This window comes from Heteronotia binoei, chromosome 8, assembly GCF_032191835.1.
Source record: "Heteronotia binoei isolate CCM8104 ecotype False Entrance Well chromosome 8, APGP_CSIRO_Hbin_v1, whole genome shotgun sequence".
Taxonomy (NCBI): Eukaryota; Metazoa; Chordata; class Lepidosauria; order Squamata; family Gekkonidae; genus Heteronotia; species Heteronotia binoei.
The window spans coordinates 74480737-74498872 of NC_083230.1; the positions used below are offsets into that span (position 1 = coordinate 74480737).

The 18136-nt window shown below is 45.0% G+C and overlaps 1 protein-coding gene across 2 annotated transcripts in view; it reads left to right on the forward strand.

The window, feature by feature from the left end:
* NR1H4 (nuclear receptor subfamily 1 group H member 4) overlaps positions 1-18136 on the forward strand; it is a 74835-nt gene that overhangs the window by 10470 nt on the left and 46229 nt on the right. The window contains exons 1-2 of one of the 2 annotated variants that reach the window (XM_060245243.1): positions 13836-13963; positions 16228-16590. In XM_060245243.1, coding sequence (XP_060101226.1) covers positions 16245-16590 — 346 coding nt within the window. In that variant the 5' untranslated portion in view covers positions 13836-13963; positions 16228-16244. Of the gene's footprint in view, positions 1-13835; positions 13964-16227; positions 16591-18136 lie in introns of those variants that run through there. The other variant, XM_060245242.1, reaches the window with a different exon arrangement.

The following is an 18136-nucleotide window of genomic DNA, read 5'->3' on the forward strand; positions in this document are numbered from 1 at the left end:
ACCCCGCCCTCCCCGCCAAGGCAGGCTCAGGGCGGCTTCTCTGACACAGTAGAAAAAAAATAGCATTCAGTCTATCCTTTTTTAAATTTTGTATTCATATTTAATTGCAATCCAATCGTTCTCAGCTGGCATTGCTTCAATCTTGATATAACTGTCTCGAGCTTGGCAGCTGGGGTTTTTTGGTTTTTGCAAGATACAGCTTTATACCAAGCATTAGGTGCCTCTCCAATCATCATTTTGTTTAATAATTTATATCATTGTTCATCTTTGAAAAATTGCACTTTTTTAACATCAGTAACAAAAATGATCTAATCCCCACAGTTTCTTTCTGTAGAACCAAGAGAATTTCAGTTTTCAAGGGCTGTCTAGATAAATGCTGATACTGATGTAAACTAATTTTGTCCAGTACAACACTTACTAAGCCAGCAGGTTTGATTCAAAGGATATAGTGGTTATCACACACATGCCTTGGGCACCCAACATCTACTTGTATCATGTGGAAAGCTATCTGTAGTGTCTGGCCATACAATGAGGTGATGATTATCATGTCTTCACTTATCCTTGACCAAGAGGTGAAAAACCACATATTGAAGTGGAAAATCCAAATATAATAATGGCCATTTGCATCCTTTTAAAGGTGCCCTAAACCTACTGAGAAAGGTGGGATAAAAATCTTATTACTAAATAGATATTGTAACCCTGTATGATGCCCCCATGCACTTTCCTCTCTCAGACAGAAGATTTTTCCTCCATTTTTCTTTCCCTTTGTTTCCCCTGAAACACCCTAGTTATCTGTTTTCTTCTTTCCTTTTTTCTTTTTCTGGCTGTTCCACCCTGTCACACTATGATATTTTGGCTTTTCGCTCAGCCCAGGAACCTGAGGGCAGGATTGAGGGTTCCCTTTAACTTAAACTTAGATGGTACTCAAGGCATTTTGAAATTCCAAATTAACACAATATTTTATTCAACACAGAGAAGAAGGTCAAGTGAAATCAGGGGTAAAATTTCTGAGGTAACTTAATGTAGAACTCTGGTATAAATGAGTATATGCACAGACTTTAGTTTATATGTTTCAGGGTATTGTACGCTTGCAGTCCCCAGGAACTGGTAGGGGATCCCCCAGCTTTGCAGGCTCCTCCCCATTGCCAGTCAGCTATCCAGCAGGGGGAAGCCCCGCTCCAACAGCCACAATGTGCCTTTCCATCTTGGAAGGCATAGAAGAAGCTTGGAAACTTGGGAGGTATGCGTGCCTTTAAATCTCAGTGGAAGCAAGGCTGAATGGGAGTGGGACAAGCTAGCAGTCACGGCTGGGGCCGGGTCAGGCAAAGTCCAGGGGCAGTCCGAGGTCTGTAGCCAGTAAGCAGGAGGGTCCGAGGCGCCAAATCCAAATCACTGTACAAGTATCGCAGGTCCAAGGTCCAGAAGCCGAGGTCAGGGAGTCCAGAAGTCACAAGCCAAAGTCAGGGAGTCCAGAAACCAAAGTCAAGCCAGAGTGGATGCTAGAACGTCAGGGAGATGACTAGTTGCTTCCACAAAGCCTCCTCCCAAAGCCTACAGCTATATAGCCCTCTGCTGGCTGTTGCCCATTTGGGCTAATTGCTGGCTCAGAGAGGCAGCCAGGATCCTGTTACAACTCAAGCGTCCTTGCTCTTAGAAGGGCCAGAATCCTCTCAAAACTCAGGGCTCAGGGAGCGTCTTGCTTGTGAGCGTGCCGCCCTCCTCCGATCCCTGAGGTCCTGACGGAGGCGGTCACGCACATGCGCCACCCAAGAGGGCGAGGCAGGGGGGCTGGGATATTCTCCAGCAGGAGGCAGGGGCACTGGTGCAGGTGGCAGGGGCACAGTTTCTTCTGCAGGCTCAACTTCCTCTGCAGGGTCCCCAGCACCCATGACACTAGCAGAGTCACATGGCTGTTCCTGCTGAGTCTGTGAAGCTGTAAGAAAGGAAGTGTTCAGTCCCTCCATCTGTTTTACATTCTTTCAGAAGTTGTTTGCATAGTCAAGAGTAAACTAGAACCTTTAATTTCCTGTGCTAGTCTGCAGAAGTTGGTGGAAATACAGCAGATAGTTATATTCAGCAACTCCTGTGAGTAAATTGTCCCAGTGAGATCACAAAAGTGTATGTTTGCAAACTGTGTTTATTTTGGCTGCTTTGTGAGAGTGTGTGGGTATGTTCATTTTCATTTAGTGGAAGCGCAGCCAGCTCCTGGAGGACAAGGAAATGAATACTGTATTCAGGGGAACTGAACTGTTGTAATTTTTTTTTGTTTTAGGGAATGGGAATGTCTTCTGACTTCACCCTAAATTTCCCCAGGTATTTTCTGAGGCTATTGAGAGCTTTATAAGCTTTCTCCAGTGACTTAGAATCTTTAAGATGAGAGGCTTTTGTTCCAATGTTGCTCAAACACTTCAGTACACTTTCTTTGAACATTCAATGATACTTTTGGTTTCCAGAAGGCTGGTATACTCTATCCAGTATCCAAACCCCTTCTCTAAACACACCAGTACTCTTCTTGAGTTTTAATTGACTCTTAAGATTACACAAGGTAGTCTCTAACCATGCTAGACCACGGATCTCTCTATTCTTCAGAGCTATCTCACTGTTTCAACTGGGTAGGGAATTTTCTTCTCTCTCTAAAACATCTGTCCTCTTCTCTGGCTTGAATGTGAGTCTTCTTCTAACTACCCACTCCTCTTGCTAAAGTCTCCCAGTTCTCTATCTGTGTTAAATTGCTCTACGTCAGGGCAGAATTCAAGATGAATTCTCCTCAGCATCCATTTCGGAAGCCTTCCTGTGCTCAACTGATGCTTACCAGTCAGATTCCTTGGAGCAGCCTGTCACTCAAGGTTGTCGGTTTCTGGGAACCCTTCACAGTTCTTTATCTGTTATACAACACTTTTAAGCTTTATAAGTGTTGTCTGTCACATCCTGCTATTATAGTATCTTTTTCTTTTAAAATGAAAAAGCTTTGTCCAAGATTAGACCTCCCAGCTATCATGCCAATTTGAGCCTTGCCCTGGCCACAGTGGGCAAACATGTCAATGGCTCTGCTGAGCACCATTGCTACCAACCAACTGGATAAAGTAAAGCAAACTCTTTAAAGGGCCATTGTCAGCATCTTTGGCCAGCCCAGACTGGCCAGACCATCAGGCAAAAGAGGAAAAGGTGCAGAAAGGTGGGGAGAGTGGCTGGGCTTGCATGTAAGTAAACATAACCCATATAAGGAGCCAAGAAGCAGGTCAGGGAGGAGGCTGGGGAAGAAAGAAGCAGCAGCAGGAAGAAGGACAGGAGCACCACCACCACCACAGTGGAGTTAACCCCCTTTCCTCTTAGTATCTAAAGCCTTTTGCCAGGCCCAGGAGCTCTGCCATGGCGGCTGGAGTGTAGTACAAGGTTATGCAGATCCCCTGGAGCCCCACAACCTTCTGTTTTGCTGAATAATATTTGTACCATACAGCAACAATGTTATTGAAACTGAAACATAACAGAAAAAAAAATACCGAAATGGGGCAATAGTTTTATTAATAAAATTGTAACAGCTGCTCATTAACTTTTTTTTTTTTGCCCTAGGAATTGTAGAAAATTACTCAATTGCATACTGCCTTTTACGTTAGCACAGTAGAGAAAATGCACAGTAATGCAGAGAAAATGTCCTATGTAAATAAAATACATTTAGGGTAGAAAAGGATATTGAAAGATACACTTGAGAGATCTGTTTCTGTTACTCTTCTTGATATGACTTTTAAAGTTCAATAGCATAGACTGTGTGACAAATAATATCCCCAAAGTGCTATCAAAAATAGTGAAAATACGTGGTGCCTTTTTTCCTATGGAATCCTAAACACAATGGCAAATTTGCATGGAGAAACAAGCTTGTTTGGCCTGTTTGAGTATATGCCGTATCCATTTACAATAGATCATTTAGGTTCAAGGCACCTGACATAGGCTGCAATCCCATATGGTCTCACATGAAAGTAAGTCACACTGAATGGATAGTATAATATAGAGGGTTCCATACACAGAAGAGGCGAGGTGGTAGTGAATCATAAGCTCTTTACTGTTTTCAGCATAGTAAAGTCTAAGACTGGGGAAAAGGGCCAACAGGCCAACCTTATATACATGTCAGGGTTCCCGCGCTAGCATTCTATTGGTCCATTCAAACCAGCAGGGGGCTTGTGATTGGATCAGGGCAGCAGGGATTTGGATCCTGCTGCCTATGTTTCCCAAGGCCCCCAAGCTCTGGTCGTCTGGCTCCCATGAGCCCTGCGAGAGCACCCAACTCAGTTCTCACTTGAGTCCACATACATAACATCCCTCCCCTCCTAGTTCACAAACCCTGACACACGTAGACCCTTAAGTATGCAGGCTTGCGGTGCTCCCGTGTTGATTGCCTGGATGCGGGAGAGGGCGGCGGCACAGCGGTGGTGGATGGCGGCGCAGCGAGTGGCAGGGTTGGTAATGCTGGAACGTCTGTCAGAGGTTCGGGGTTTCCAGCTGCCTCATGTTCTGGCGGAACGGCGGGGGTCGGAATCACTGTGGCTGCCGGCTCGGGGGCTATCTGAGCCGGGTCGACTGGCGAGTCCCATGACCTGCCGTCTTCCTCAATCTCATCCCCGGATGCCTCATGTGACCTCAACTGGTCGATGTGTCGCCACATGGTGGACCTCTGGAAGAGAGCAGAGAGTGCTTCAAGGGTGAGACTTGGTAGCTGGGGGAATTGCTGAAAACTTTTGAGTTTGTGGGAAGGGCTGAAGGTGATTGTGGCTGATTGTGGCTGATTGATTAGCATGGCTGTGTTGCTTACCCTCTTTGCATTATTAAGCTGTGCCTTGCCAGAGGTGGGAGCCTTTGGCGCGAGCTGAAGGGTGAGAGCTAAAGGGCTCTTCACCTGGGGGCTGTGTAAGGACCAGAAACCCAGATCCCTATTTCCTTGTGTTCCCAGTAAGGTAAGTAGACTCTCCAGGCAGGGAGCCACATAAACAGGGTTTAAAAAGCGACTGCGTATTTTAAAAAAGCTATCATGAAGGTAGAATGCCAGCAGGGGGCTGGGGGCTTTCCAGTGTTTTGCACTGAGTGTCACATGTACTTGAATCAGTTCCGCAGGGCTTGCAAAACCATCCTCTTTCAGCTTGCTTTTAAGACAGAACCCGGCTAAATTGACTTGTAGCCACCTAGCCATCTTATACATGACTGTGAAGTGTAGCACCTTAATTATTAACTTTTAATTTATAACAGCTGTTTTATCTATTTTAACTAATCTATAACGGTAACCTAATTGTATGTTAATCTGCTTTTGTCTTGATTGTATTTATTGAAATCATGGTTGTCCCATGTCTGTGAGCCGCCCTGAGCCTGCCTTTGGCGGGGGAGGGCGGGATACAAAAATAAATTTACTTACTTTACTTACATGTGTGACTATCTGCCCACAGGACAAAAGTCTTGGGTGTGTGCTCGATGCAAGGAGCTCCTGGTCCTCAAGGAACGAGTTCGTACCCTTGAGGCTGAGGTGACTGACATGGAGAAGCAGAGACAGTCAGTTAGGCACTCACAGAAGACTCTCGGGGACATGTTAGTTGAGCCCTGCTCTGAACGTGGCAGCCCCGTTGCTGCCAAGGAGCGAGAGGGTCAAGAGGGAACAGGGCACTGGGCTGAGGATAAGGGGAATGCACCCTCAGAAGGGACCTCTTCTTCAGTTGGTGAACAGGAACCCTTTCGCGCCAAGGAACCATCCCTGGGTGGGAAGAGAGGGAGGGTCTTGGTAGTTGGTGATTCGATCCTTAGGCAAGTAGACAGCTGGGTGGCAAAACCATGTTCTGACCGTATGGTGACTTGCCTGCCTGGTGCGAAGGTATCGGACATTACGCGTGCAGTAGATAGGCTGATAGACAGTGCTGGGGAGGAGCCGGTGGTCATGGTGCATGTTGGCACCAACAATGTGGGGAAATGCAGTCGTGAGGTCCTGGAGGAAAAATTTAGGCTGCTAGGTGGGAGACTTAAGGACAGGACCTCCGAGTAGCCTTCTCGGAAGTGCTACCTGTTCAACGTGCAGGGCTGGAGAGACAGGCACAAATTAGAAGTCTCAGTGTTTGGATGAGACGATGGTGCAAGGAGGAAGGTTTAAGTTTGTTAGGCACTGGGATGCTTTCTAGAACAAGTGGGAGCTGTACAAAAAAGACAGTTTCCACTTGTCCCTGGATGAAACCAGGCTGCTGGCATTTAAAATCAAAAAGGTGGCATAGCATTTTTTAAACTAAATCTAGGGGGAAAGCCGACAGGAGATGAAATGTCTCTGTTTCGGGAAGACTCATCTCAAAAAGATGAAGGGTTAGCTGATACTTTTCTACCAGGTAATGGAACAGAGTTGTCCACTGAGACGGTGACAATCAGAATGGACTGCCTGCCAGAGTCTCAAGGTGTCAGGAGGAAGGTGGCGGGCCTAGCTTGCCTTGGAAATTATAGATGTTTGTACGCAAAAGCTAGAAGTCTTCGAAGTAAAATTGGTGAGTTGGAATGCTTAGTGTTGAGAGAAAACATAGACATTGTGGGAATTTCAGAAACTTGGTGGAATGAGGAGAATCACTGGGACATGGTGATTCCTGGATATAAGTTATACCGGAAAGATAGGGAGGGAAGGGTTGAAGGTGGGGTGGCTCTGTATGTCAGAGAGGGCATACGGTCCAGTAAGACTGAGGTCAGAGAATTAGACTCCCTTATAGAAATGCTTTGGGTTGAAATAGAGGGCCCAAAAGGCAATTTAACTATGGGAGTTTGTTATCGCCCACCAAATCAAAAGACAGAGAACGACTATAATATGATGGAGGGCTTAAAAATGGTGGCTAGACGAAAAAACTGTGTCGTCATAGGTGATTTTAACTACCCGCAGATTGATTGGGTCAATATGTGTTCTGGTTGAGAGAAAGAGATTGAGTTTCTAGATGCTCTCAATGACTGTGCTATGGAGCAGATGGTCACAGAACCTACCAGGGGTGGGGCGATCCTGGATTGGGTCCTAAGTAATGCCCAAGACCTGGTGAGAGATGTAAAAGTGATCGCACCGCTTGGGAACAGTTACCATAACGTTATTGATTTCACTATTTGTATAAATAAGGAGTTGCCCCAAAAATTTTTACTTTAAAAGGGGCAAATTCTCTGAGATGTGGAGGCATGTGAAGAGGAAACTGAAAGGAAAGGTAAATACAGTCAAAATTCTTGGGGAAGCTTGGAGGCTATTTAAAACAACAATCCTAGAAGCACAAATAAAATATATACCACAAGTTAGGAAAGGTACAAACAGGTATAAGAGAAGGCCTGCATGGTTAACAAACAAAGTAATGGAAGCTGTAAAAGGTAAGAAGGACTCCTTTAAGCGGTGGAAAGCTAATCCAAGTGAGATTAATAAAAAGGAACACAGGCTGTGGCAAATCAAATGCAAAACTGTGATCAGGCAGGCAAAAAGGGACTATGAGGAGCATATTGCAACAAACATAAAGACCAACAATAAAAATTTCTTCAAATATATTAGAAGCAGGAAACCAGCCAGGAAGGCAGTGGGGCCCTTGGATGACCAAGGGGTCAAAGGATTACTGAAGGAGGATAGGGAAATGGCTGAGAAGCTAAATTAATTTTTTGCCTCCGTCTTCACTGTGGAAGATGAGAAGTGTTTGCCCGTTCCAGAACCACTAATTTTGGAAGGGGTGTTGAAAGACCTGAGTCAAATTGAGGTGACAAGTGAGGAGGTCCTACAACTGATTGACGAATTAAAAACTAAGTCACCAGGTCCGGATGGCATACATCCAAGAGTTCTGAAAGAACTCAAAGTTGAACTTGTGGATCTCATGACAAAAATATGTCATGACAAAATTATGTATGTGGCCAGTGGCTGTGCAGGGGGTAGCATGTTGGGCTAGCAGAAACTCTGTGAGGTTGGCCTCCCAGTCCTCTTGGATGATGCGGCGGAGTAACTCTTTTGTGGACTGCACTATCCTTTCCGCTTGGCCGTTGGTAGCCGGGTGGAAAGGGGCTGACCTAATGTGCTGGATTAGGTTACGGCTGCAGAAGTCCTGGAACTCCCCTGAGGTGAAGGCTGTCCCATTGGCCGAGACGAGCATGTCTGGAAGCCCCTGGGTGGCAAAAACCCTGCTGAGTGCTGTGATTGCGGCTTGGGAGGAAGTGGAAGCCACGGGGACTACCTCTAACCATTTTGAGTGGGAGTCCATGATGAGGAAAAATAGTTGTCCCTGGAAGGGCCCTGTGAAGTCCAGATGCAGGCGGGACCACGGGTTGCATGTGGGCTCCCACTGTTGGGTTGGGGCTTGGGGCAGTGCCGGTTGGGTCTCCTGGCATGGCTGACACCTTGCCACCCAGCATTCAATGACGTCATCTATTCCCGGCCACCAGACATAGCTGTGGGCAAGAGCCTTCATTTGCACGTTCCCTGGGTGTGAGCCATTCAGTGCGTTTAGGACTCTCTGCAGCAGAGTAGGGGGCACCACCACTCGTCCTCCCCATAGTAAACAGCTCTTGTGAACTGATAGCTTGTCCCGGTGGGATGCAAAAGCTGCGAACTCCAAGCCTACCCAGCTGGTGGACCATCCCCTCCACACCCAGTTGAGAACCCGGGAGAGAATTTTTTCCCTGGCAGAAAATTTAGCGATGTCTTTAGCGTCAACCGGGCGGTCCGGAAGTGACTTGAAAAACATTATCAGATGTGCCGGATCTGGGTCCCCGGAGGGAAACGTCAGCTGACTTAACACATCCACGTGGCCCATAGCCTTTCCAGACTGGTATTGGAGGTCATATTGGTACCCTGCTAAGAAAATGCTGGGGTGACAGCATCTGCGCTGTCTGACGGTCGGGGGCAAACAGGCCTGGGAGGGGTTTATGATCTGTGAGAATGGTTAAGGGTCAGCCATACAAATAATCATAAAATTTCTTAACACCCGCAACAATGGCCAACCCTTCCTTATCTTTTTGTGCGTAGTTTCGCTCAGGTTTTTGCAATGTTCTCGAATAATAAGCTACCAGAATGTCACGACCGTCCGGCAGCACGTGCGCTAATACTGCCCCCAACCCATAAGGAGACGCATCACATGCCAAGACCACGGGCAGCTGCTCGTCAAAATGCGCCAGCAGGCTGTTGGACGCCTGAAAAGCGGCGGCCTGCCAGTGTCCCCATACCCACGGGGCCTGTTGGTCCAGTAAGCAGTGGAGGGGTTCCGCTACCACCGCCTTGTGGGGAAGGAAGGCATGGTAGAAGTTGAGGAGTCCTAAGAAAGCCTGTAGTTCCGCTTTATTGGTGGGGGAGGGGGCATCACAGATGGCTTCCACCTTTTCCTTCGAGGGGTGGATGCCATTCGCGTCCACGGAGTATCCCAGGAAGTCTATCTTAGGAACCCCCTATAGACATTTCTCCCTCTTCACTTTTAGGCCTGCTGCATTGAATCTTTGGAGAACTGCATGGAGGCAGGAGGTGAACTCATCCTCTGTTGCAGCAGCGATCAACACATCGTCAAAAAATGGCTGGACCCCTGGGATTCCTTTTAAAAGAGAGTCCATTAGGTTCTGGAAGATACCCGGGGCCACACTGACCCTGAACTGGAGGCGCTTGACCTTGAAGGCACCTCTATGCGTCACTATTATTTGCGCCTCGGTTTTGGAGGTGTCCACTGGCAGCTGTTGGTATGCCTGTGCCAAGTCCAATTTCCTGAAAAGCTTGGCCTCCACTAGGGAGGCTAACACGTGGATCACAACTGGCACCGGGTAGGCATGGTTCCGTAACGCCTTATTTATTGTACACTTATAGTCTGCGCAGAGGCGGACTTGGCCGTCATGTTTGACTGGGGTGACAATGGGCATCTCCCAGCAGGCATTAGCAACGGGCTCCAACACTCCCTGGGCTACCAGGAGGTCTAGCTCCTCCTCTATCTTGTGTTTCAGTGCGAAGGGAACATGCTGGGCCTTCAGCCTTATGGGCTGGGCGTTCGAGTCTAATTGCAGAGACACTGGGGGGCCCTCAGAAACCCCACTCCCTTTACTGCAATCTCCCGCTTTTGGTAGTCCTGGACCATGAACAGGGATGGCTGCATATGGGCTTCCCCCCCAGGGCATAACTTCTGGAAAGTTCGGAGTGAAATTACAGTCTGTCCAGCCCCCGAGTCCACTTCCATTTTACATGGTTTGCTCTCTAAGAATATAGTCACTTGCAACTTCCCAGGGGAAGGCAGGGGAAATTGGCATACCTGCTCATCTGAGGATTCGATGGAGTGGAGATCTTCTGCCATGGCGGTTTCCTGGTGTCTGCCTGCATTTCGCCAGCCGGTGCTTCTCGGGGTGGATCGTCTTTCCTGGAGCAACAGACCCTTGCAAGGTGGTCCATCTTTCCACACTGGTGGCAGACGGCGTCTCAAAATTGGCAGGAATGACACTCGTGGTCCTCCCTGCAACTGGCACACTCACGGGTTGGCGCACTTCCAGTAGGCCATTTTGGCAGTTGCTTTGAAGCCACTTGCCAGAGCTTGAGGGCGTTGTCTTCCCCTGAGTCATCAAATTCAGACAATGAAGCAGCACCTCGATGTGCTGAAGTCGAAGCTTGCTCCTTCCTCGTCTTCTCATAGGCAGTGGTTTCCTTGATGACCTTGGCCAGATCGGCGGTGTCCTTACCGACCAGTTTCCTCCGCAGCTTCTCGTCCCGCAGACCAAAGATGAATCGGTCCCTCAGCGCTTCATCCAGATCCGGGGACTCGCACCAGATGGACAACCAGCGGAGAGCGGCGCTGAATTCGGCCACAGACTCGTTGGGTTGCTGGCTGCGCTCCGAGAACTCGAGGTGGCGTGCCAGGACTGTCAGCTGCGGAGCGAAGTGAGTTGTGAGGGCCAGGGTGATCTAATCGAAAGTGGCTGCCTTGAGGGTCACGGGTGCCATGAGGCCTTGCGCCAGCTCCAGGACATCCATTCCACAGGAGCTGAGGAGCAGCGCCTTCTTCCTGCGCCCCATGACCTCGTTGTATTCGATGTGGTTCTCCAGCTGCTCTAACCATGTTTCCCATCTCTCAGGCTTGGCCAAGTCAAAGGCCAGAATTGGTCCTGGCGTAGCAGCCATCTCTTCCACGGCAGTGCAGAGCACGGTGCTGGAACTGAGGTAGCAATGCGCGTTGCAGTGCTGGTCTAGGCCGCTCACCAGGATCCCACCTTCGTTGCCACTATAATATAGTGGGTTCCATACATAGAAGAGGCGAGGTGGAAGTGAATCATAAGCTCTTTATTGATTTCAGCATAGTAAGGCCTAAGTATAAGACTGGGGAAAAGGGCCAATGGGCCAACCTTATATACATGTCAGGGTAAGTCACACTGAATGGAGAGTATAATATAGTGGGTTCCATGCATAGAAGAGGCGAGGTAGAGGTGAATCATAAGCTCTTTATTGTTTTCAGCATAGTAAAGCCTAAGACTGGGGAAAAGGGCCAACGGGCCGACCTTATATACATGTCAGGGTTCCCGTGCTAGCATTCTATTGGTCCAATCAAACCAGCAGGGGGCTCGTGACTGGATCAGGGCAGCAGGGATTTGGATCCTGCTACCTATTGTTCCAAAGTTCTTCAAGCTCTGGTTGTCTGGCTCCCATGAGCCCTGCGAGAGCACCCAACTTAGTTCTCACTTGAGTCCACATATATAACAGAGAGAGATTTACTTCTCTGTAAACATAGATAGAATTGACTGGTAATGCTGAATCCAGGGAAAGCTGAGAAAGTTATTGTCAGTTCATATGGGTTGAGTGATGATGGAAGAGAAACAGGGGAGCCAGTAACTAATTGTAAGTAATGGGTTTTCTTGTCCTCTTCTGAGACTAATGTGCAGAGATGCTGGTTAGTAATTATTTTCACCAAATCTACCTAGTTGCAACCTTTAATTTTGGCTTTAGGTCTACTAACTGTGTGACCATCAAGTCTCCAGTTTGGGTCATCTTCCCCTACCCCTCCATTGTTACATGGAACCAGCTTCTTTTTAACTGTAGGATAATGGATTATAGTAGCAGGAGCAGGATTGCACCTGACCTTACACTTCTTGAGGAATATAGACATTCCAGAGCAGGTGTCACCAACTCACCACCACCAACTTTTCTTTTAAAAAAGCTTCTGGTGAGTAATGAAAAATGTCCCAAGCTATTCCCCACTGCCACCAAACTTGTTACCAAATTTTGTTGTCTTAGAAACTGAGCATGGATTAGTAAAAGCACAAGAAATGAAGCTATCAGCTAAGCAGTACAAAGATAAATCCCATGAAACAAAAATTTAAGAAACCCAGAAGAGTTATTTCCTGTGATCTTTTCCTGGATCCTTCTGGGGGCTGCATGAGCTACTCTGTGACAGCTGGAGAGCAACTGGTAGCTCACAATGTACTTGGTGGAGACCTGTGTTCCAGGGAGAAGCCAGTATCAGACTATCAATCAAAGCCTTTTAAATGATTAGTGACAGTCAGTGCACAAAGCATCCCATTGAATTAGCATTTGCCAAAGAAAGACCTGTACCCACAACAGCATTTCTCATAACCTGTTCACTGTTCCACTGAAATAATTTGAGCAGTTTGAATTGGCCAACAGGGATATGAGATGGAGATTTTTTGCATGTATACTCAGTGTGTGGGTTTGGCTATTACAATAGGACCGTAGACGCAAGTTCCAATCTCCACTCTGCCATAGAAGCTTGTGGGTGAAATGCTTCCTCAGTCTGACCAATTGCATAGGATGGTTTTTGAGGGGATGAAGTGGAAAAGGAGAGGATGCTGTAGTAAGCCACTTTGGGTCCCTATTGAAGAGCAGGGGTATAAATCAGGAGTGGCCAGATTTGCTTAATGTAAGAACCACATAGAATAAATGTCAGATGTCTGAGAGTCACAAGACATGAACATCAGATATTTGAGAGGAGGAAGGAAGGAAGGGAAATAGTTGGGGAGGGCGGAAGGAGAGGTTGAAAGAAAACAACTTTAAGTGCATTCTCCAAACCACTAACTGGCTTGGCTTGGAGAAGTGACTGAAAGAGACAAGTGCCTTCTCCAAGCCAGCCATTGGGGCTTTGAGAGCCACACAATATGAATGTGAAAGAGCCATGGTTTGGCCACCCCTGGTATAAATCAGTCAATCTACATATGACATCTTACACAAAGAGAGATGAGGGAAAGACAAAGAGAGGGAGAGATTATTCTAAGCAAATGCAGTTTAAGTAATACAAAAGTTTGTTTCAGTTAGGAGTGATATTATGGGATTATCCATGAGTATCTGACAACTAAGAACACACTTTTTAAAATATATATATATATATATATATTTCTAGCCACATACAAGTATATATATATATATTTCTAGCCACATACAAGTAACTATTGGTGTTGTAAATGCTAGTGGATTAATTGGATTATACAAATTTATGTATTTTCTCATAGCTAAAATAGTAAGAAGAAACAATTTAAATCTTCAGTTACTCAAGTTTCTAACAAATAAATTATTGGGGACTGAGCATTTCTTCTGAAGAATCCAGGACTGCCAAACTTCCCAGGTTTTCCCTAGTGCATCATTGGTTTATTACAACATGGCATGTACTATATAGATTTAATATCAGTTACATGTATAAAATAGTATGTCAAGTAAAGATGTACAATTTCAGGAGTGTAGAATTGTACATGACTTCATGCGTGTGACCTCTCAGAGAGTTGCCAAGATTTTAACAAACTGAAGCAGGAAATTTGGCATAACTGTTTCTCAGATATTTTTCAAACTGACGCCTCATACTAAAGTTAATCAGTAAACTATATAACCTCTAGCCTAGTCTTTCCTTGGTGAGTCTTAAAGGAAGTTTTAATTTTCACTTCTGAGTAAAGTATTGGGAAACTAAGAAAGCTGGAGAGATCTATATTATAAAAGTAGTTTTTTCTGAAGTTGTCACATAAATTGTCAGGCTTAAACCTTCTTAAGGTAAGATTTTTTCCAACTTGCCTGTAGTTTGCAGCCTTAAATACTAATTAAGTTTATTTGAATTTGTATCTAGAAACTGGAGCTAATAACCAAGCTGATTTCCTTATGCTGTGCCACAATTAACAAGCTTATGCGGTTTTCACTTCATTTATTATGTTCCTTGCCTTAAGCAATCAATTTAATTCTTCCTGCTTGGTAATTGTGAGTGAGAAGTCATACGCTATTTGAAGAGTAAGCTGACCTCAGTCTTGGGTGGTCTGCTTTTTCAACAACTAGAATTCCTGTGATCCTCTGGCGTGTTTTGAGTTTTCAAAGCAAGAGTACAAACCATTAAGACTTAATTAAGCTTAGTTATGATTCTGAGTATGCTCCCTTGCTTAAGAATGTAATGAATTCATGCAGGATCAGATTAAAGAAAAAGCTGATGTCTTCCTACTCCAGCAAATAGTAGTGCTAGGTAACCACCATATATAGATTCACTTGGTGCCTAATTAATTGATTTTCTGGGAATCGATCTCTACAGGGAATAATGGAGTACCCATCAGGCATTCCCCCCCTCCCCGCTTTCTGATGACCCTTAAGTGGGGGAAGGGCCTCCAAACCAGGGGATCCCCTGCCCTCACCTGGGGATTGGCAAACCTACCCAGGCTATTTCTTGAATTGGACTTGGCAACCCTAAGCCTGGGCTATCCAAGTCAGGGCATTCAGGTGTAGGCCAAAACATTTTTGCTTTCTCAGACTTTTGAGGTTTTTAGTTGGATATTTTAATATTTTTATGGCTTGCATTCCAACTTCAGTTTCAGTTTCTGTAACCTTTACTAAGCATATTTTCATAAGAATCCAGATAATAGGAAGTAGGAGGCAATACAGTTATATCATAAAAGAAAATGCCACTTAAAACTATAAACATCTAAATTTAGTATAATATCAAGGACAGACTGAAAAAAAGATCCTGTCAATACTTCTTTGTTTATTAGGGTTTGTAGAATCTTTTGGGATCAAGTGCCGTGTTCTACTGGAGAAACTTCTTTGTTTCTTCCCTAAGCCGATAAACCCATCCTACTCAGTTTGATTATTGACCATCAGTGAAAATAGACAAGGAAATATTAATATTCATTGAAACATGCATACAAGTAGAATAAAGACATATTTGTTTAAAGTTTAAACAGCTCAGATCTTACTTTCCAACTTACTGAGAATTCTCAGCCTCGGTTAGTACCAATACTGGGGGGAGGGGAAAAACCAACTTGCTTCATGCTGGTTTAGCCTGCTTTTATGTAATTTTTGTGCTCTTCCTGCTACCAGAAGGCTATTGGTTTTATTGACTGCTGTTTGGGTTAGTTTTATTTGGTTTTGTTGTTTATTTTTTTAATGTTGTAAGCCACCTTGAGCGGTTTGCTGGAGCTATATCATATATGTTTCCTATATAAGTACATAAATCCTTATGTACTTATAAGTACATATCCTTATGTACTTATAAGTACATATAAGTACATAAATATAAGTACATGCAGAAAAATATTTGGAAAATCATTGGAACACAGATATTTAGTAGTAAGATGTAACATGGCAAAAACAATTCACTGGAGACCTCTGACCTCTTATTTCTGGAATAAATTCATCTGATCATGTAACAGTTACAGAATACTTAAGAGCCAGTGTGATGTTAGAATACCGAACTGGGACTTGGGTTCATATCCTTACTTTGTTATGGAAGTCATCTGGTGACTTCAGGCCAGTCACTCTTTCTTCTCCTAACCTACTGCACAAGGTTGTTTAAGGGATAAAATGGAGTGGAGGAGAGCCTTATACATTACTTTGAACTCCTTGGACAAAAGTGGGATAAAAATGTATAGCTAGATAGTAAGCAGTCTTTTAGGCTATGACTTTTACGTTTGATGCATATCATTTTTCTGCCTTCTTGACACCAACACTGGCTTTTCCAGAACAGGTGTTGAAGTGGTTGCAAATCAGTGTCACAGCCTATCCAGGCAGCAGGTCACCTCATATTTGATTGACCAACCTTTAAGTCTTCTGAATTTGAGCTAACATGTAAACTGCACACATGTTGAACTATTCATGGAACCACTGTATGACCTCAGCAAATTCAACCCAGGATAGCTCACATCAACAAAGGCTGAAGGAGGGGAGAGCATAAAAATGTTAATAAGCAGCCTCTTAAACTAATGATTTGGAGAAAAAAGCTGTACCAGTGAGGTAAATATACTTATAATAATAGATGATGTTTCTTTGTTATTATCCAGGTGTGTTTCCAGAACCAATGACTTCTCCTGAGCAATATTCTGATGCATCCCCTTATTCACCGTACAACACTGTACATTTCTCTCCAGCACAGCCTCCAGTCTCTTCACCCCCTTTTTACTCCAGCCTCAGCTTCTGTTCCCAACAGCCTGAAGAATGGTACTCACCTGTAATGTATGAACTCAGAAAAATTCCTTCTGATAACTTTTTCATAAAGGAGCCAGAAGTAGGGGGCATGCCTGTTGCCAAGAAGCCACGGATAGGCCCTTCCTCAGGAAGAATAAAAGGCGAAGAGCTGTGTGTTGTTTGTGGGGACAAAGCCTCTGGGTACCATTATAATGCCCTTACTTGTGAAGGTTGCAAAGGTAAGACATAACTTCAAATGGATTAAAGTAGAGCTTGAGACTACTCATATGTAATATTTCATATTCCATCTTGATATCTCAGAGTAAGAGTAATTCATTCCTTAACACTGATTATTCTGTTTCCCAGAAGAATGTTTTTAATTTAAATTCTGTTCAGTTGAGGATTCAGCAACATGCTATTTAACATCTATATGTGCCGCCTCACCAAGATGGTCTGAAAGTATGGATTGGATTGTCACCAATATGCTGATGATACCCAGCTCTATCTGCTTATGGACAGCTGCCCAGGCTCTGCCCCTGAAGAACTGGGTGAGGCATTGCAGGCCATGGCTGGTTGGTTGCATCAGAGCTGGCTGAAACTGAATCCATCAAAGATGAAAGTCCTGTGTCTGGGTTATGGGTAGGTGGGTGTTGGGATCAGGCTTCCATCCTTCAAGCAGTACCCAACTGGTGCCGTCAACAGAGGTGAAGAGCTTGGGGGTACTCATTGATGCCTCTCTATCTGTGGGGGCTCAGGTTGCCACCATTGCAAAAGCCGCCTTTTGCCATGTGAGCCAAGCTTGGCAGCTGGTTGCTTATCTTACTTCCCATGATCTGGCCACAGTGATTCATGCAACTGTCACTTCCAGATTAGACTTGTAATTCTTTCTACATCAGGCTACCCTTGATCCTGCTCCAGAAACTCCAGCAGGTGCAGAACGCAGCAGCACGGTTGTTGATGTCGAGGTCTGTGTGGGCACGGATGCACTCAGTGCTGCACGAGCTGCACTGGCTACCTCTTGAGTACTGGATCGGTTTCAAGGTGTTGGTCCTTACCTTTAAAGCCCTATATGGCCAGGCATATCTTTGGGACCGCCTCTCCCCATATGAAGTTTTGAGATCCACTGCACATCTTCTTGTGGTCCCTGGTCCTAAGGATGCCTGACTGGCTTCAATGAGGGCTAGGCTAGGGCCTTTTCAGTCTGGGCCCCTACCTGGTAGAATGAATTCCCACTAGAGATCTGGGCCCTGCGGGGCTTATTGTGGTTTTGCAGGGCCTGCAAGATGGAGCTCTTCTGCCAGGCTTTAATTGATCTGCCGGGCGTCCATTTGGTATTAACTGGCCTCTCCATCACCTTACCATCATGGTGACGATGCTGTGTCGATACATATCAGCCTATACGCTTTTGTTGGCTCACTGTCTGTGTTTGTGATGCTGTATTGCTTTTGTTTTTATACTGTTATGTTTTTATGATATTTTATTTTTTAATCTGTAATGGATATCTATTATTCTGTTGTAAACCACCCCAAGCCCGCTTGCAGGAAAGGGTGGGATATAAATCTAAAATTAAATTACATTAATTAAATTAAACATAATCTCCATATCACTTGTGTTTCATTTCTCATATTGATACAAAACCTAAAGATGTATTAATTTAATTGTTCATGTGTTTATTAAAATATCTTATACCCCATCTTATTCCTCTTAAGAGAACCAAAAGCAGTTTACAAAAGAGAATCTTTAAACAATATGGATATATTCAGATGGAACAACTAAACAATAGAA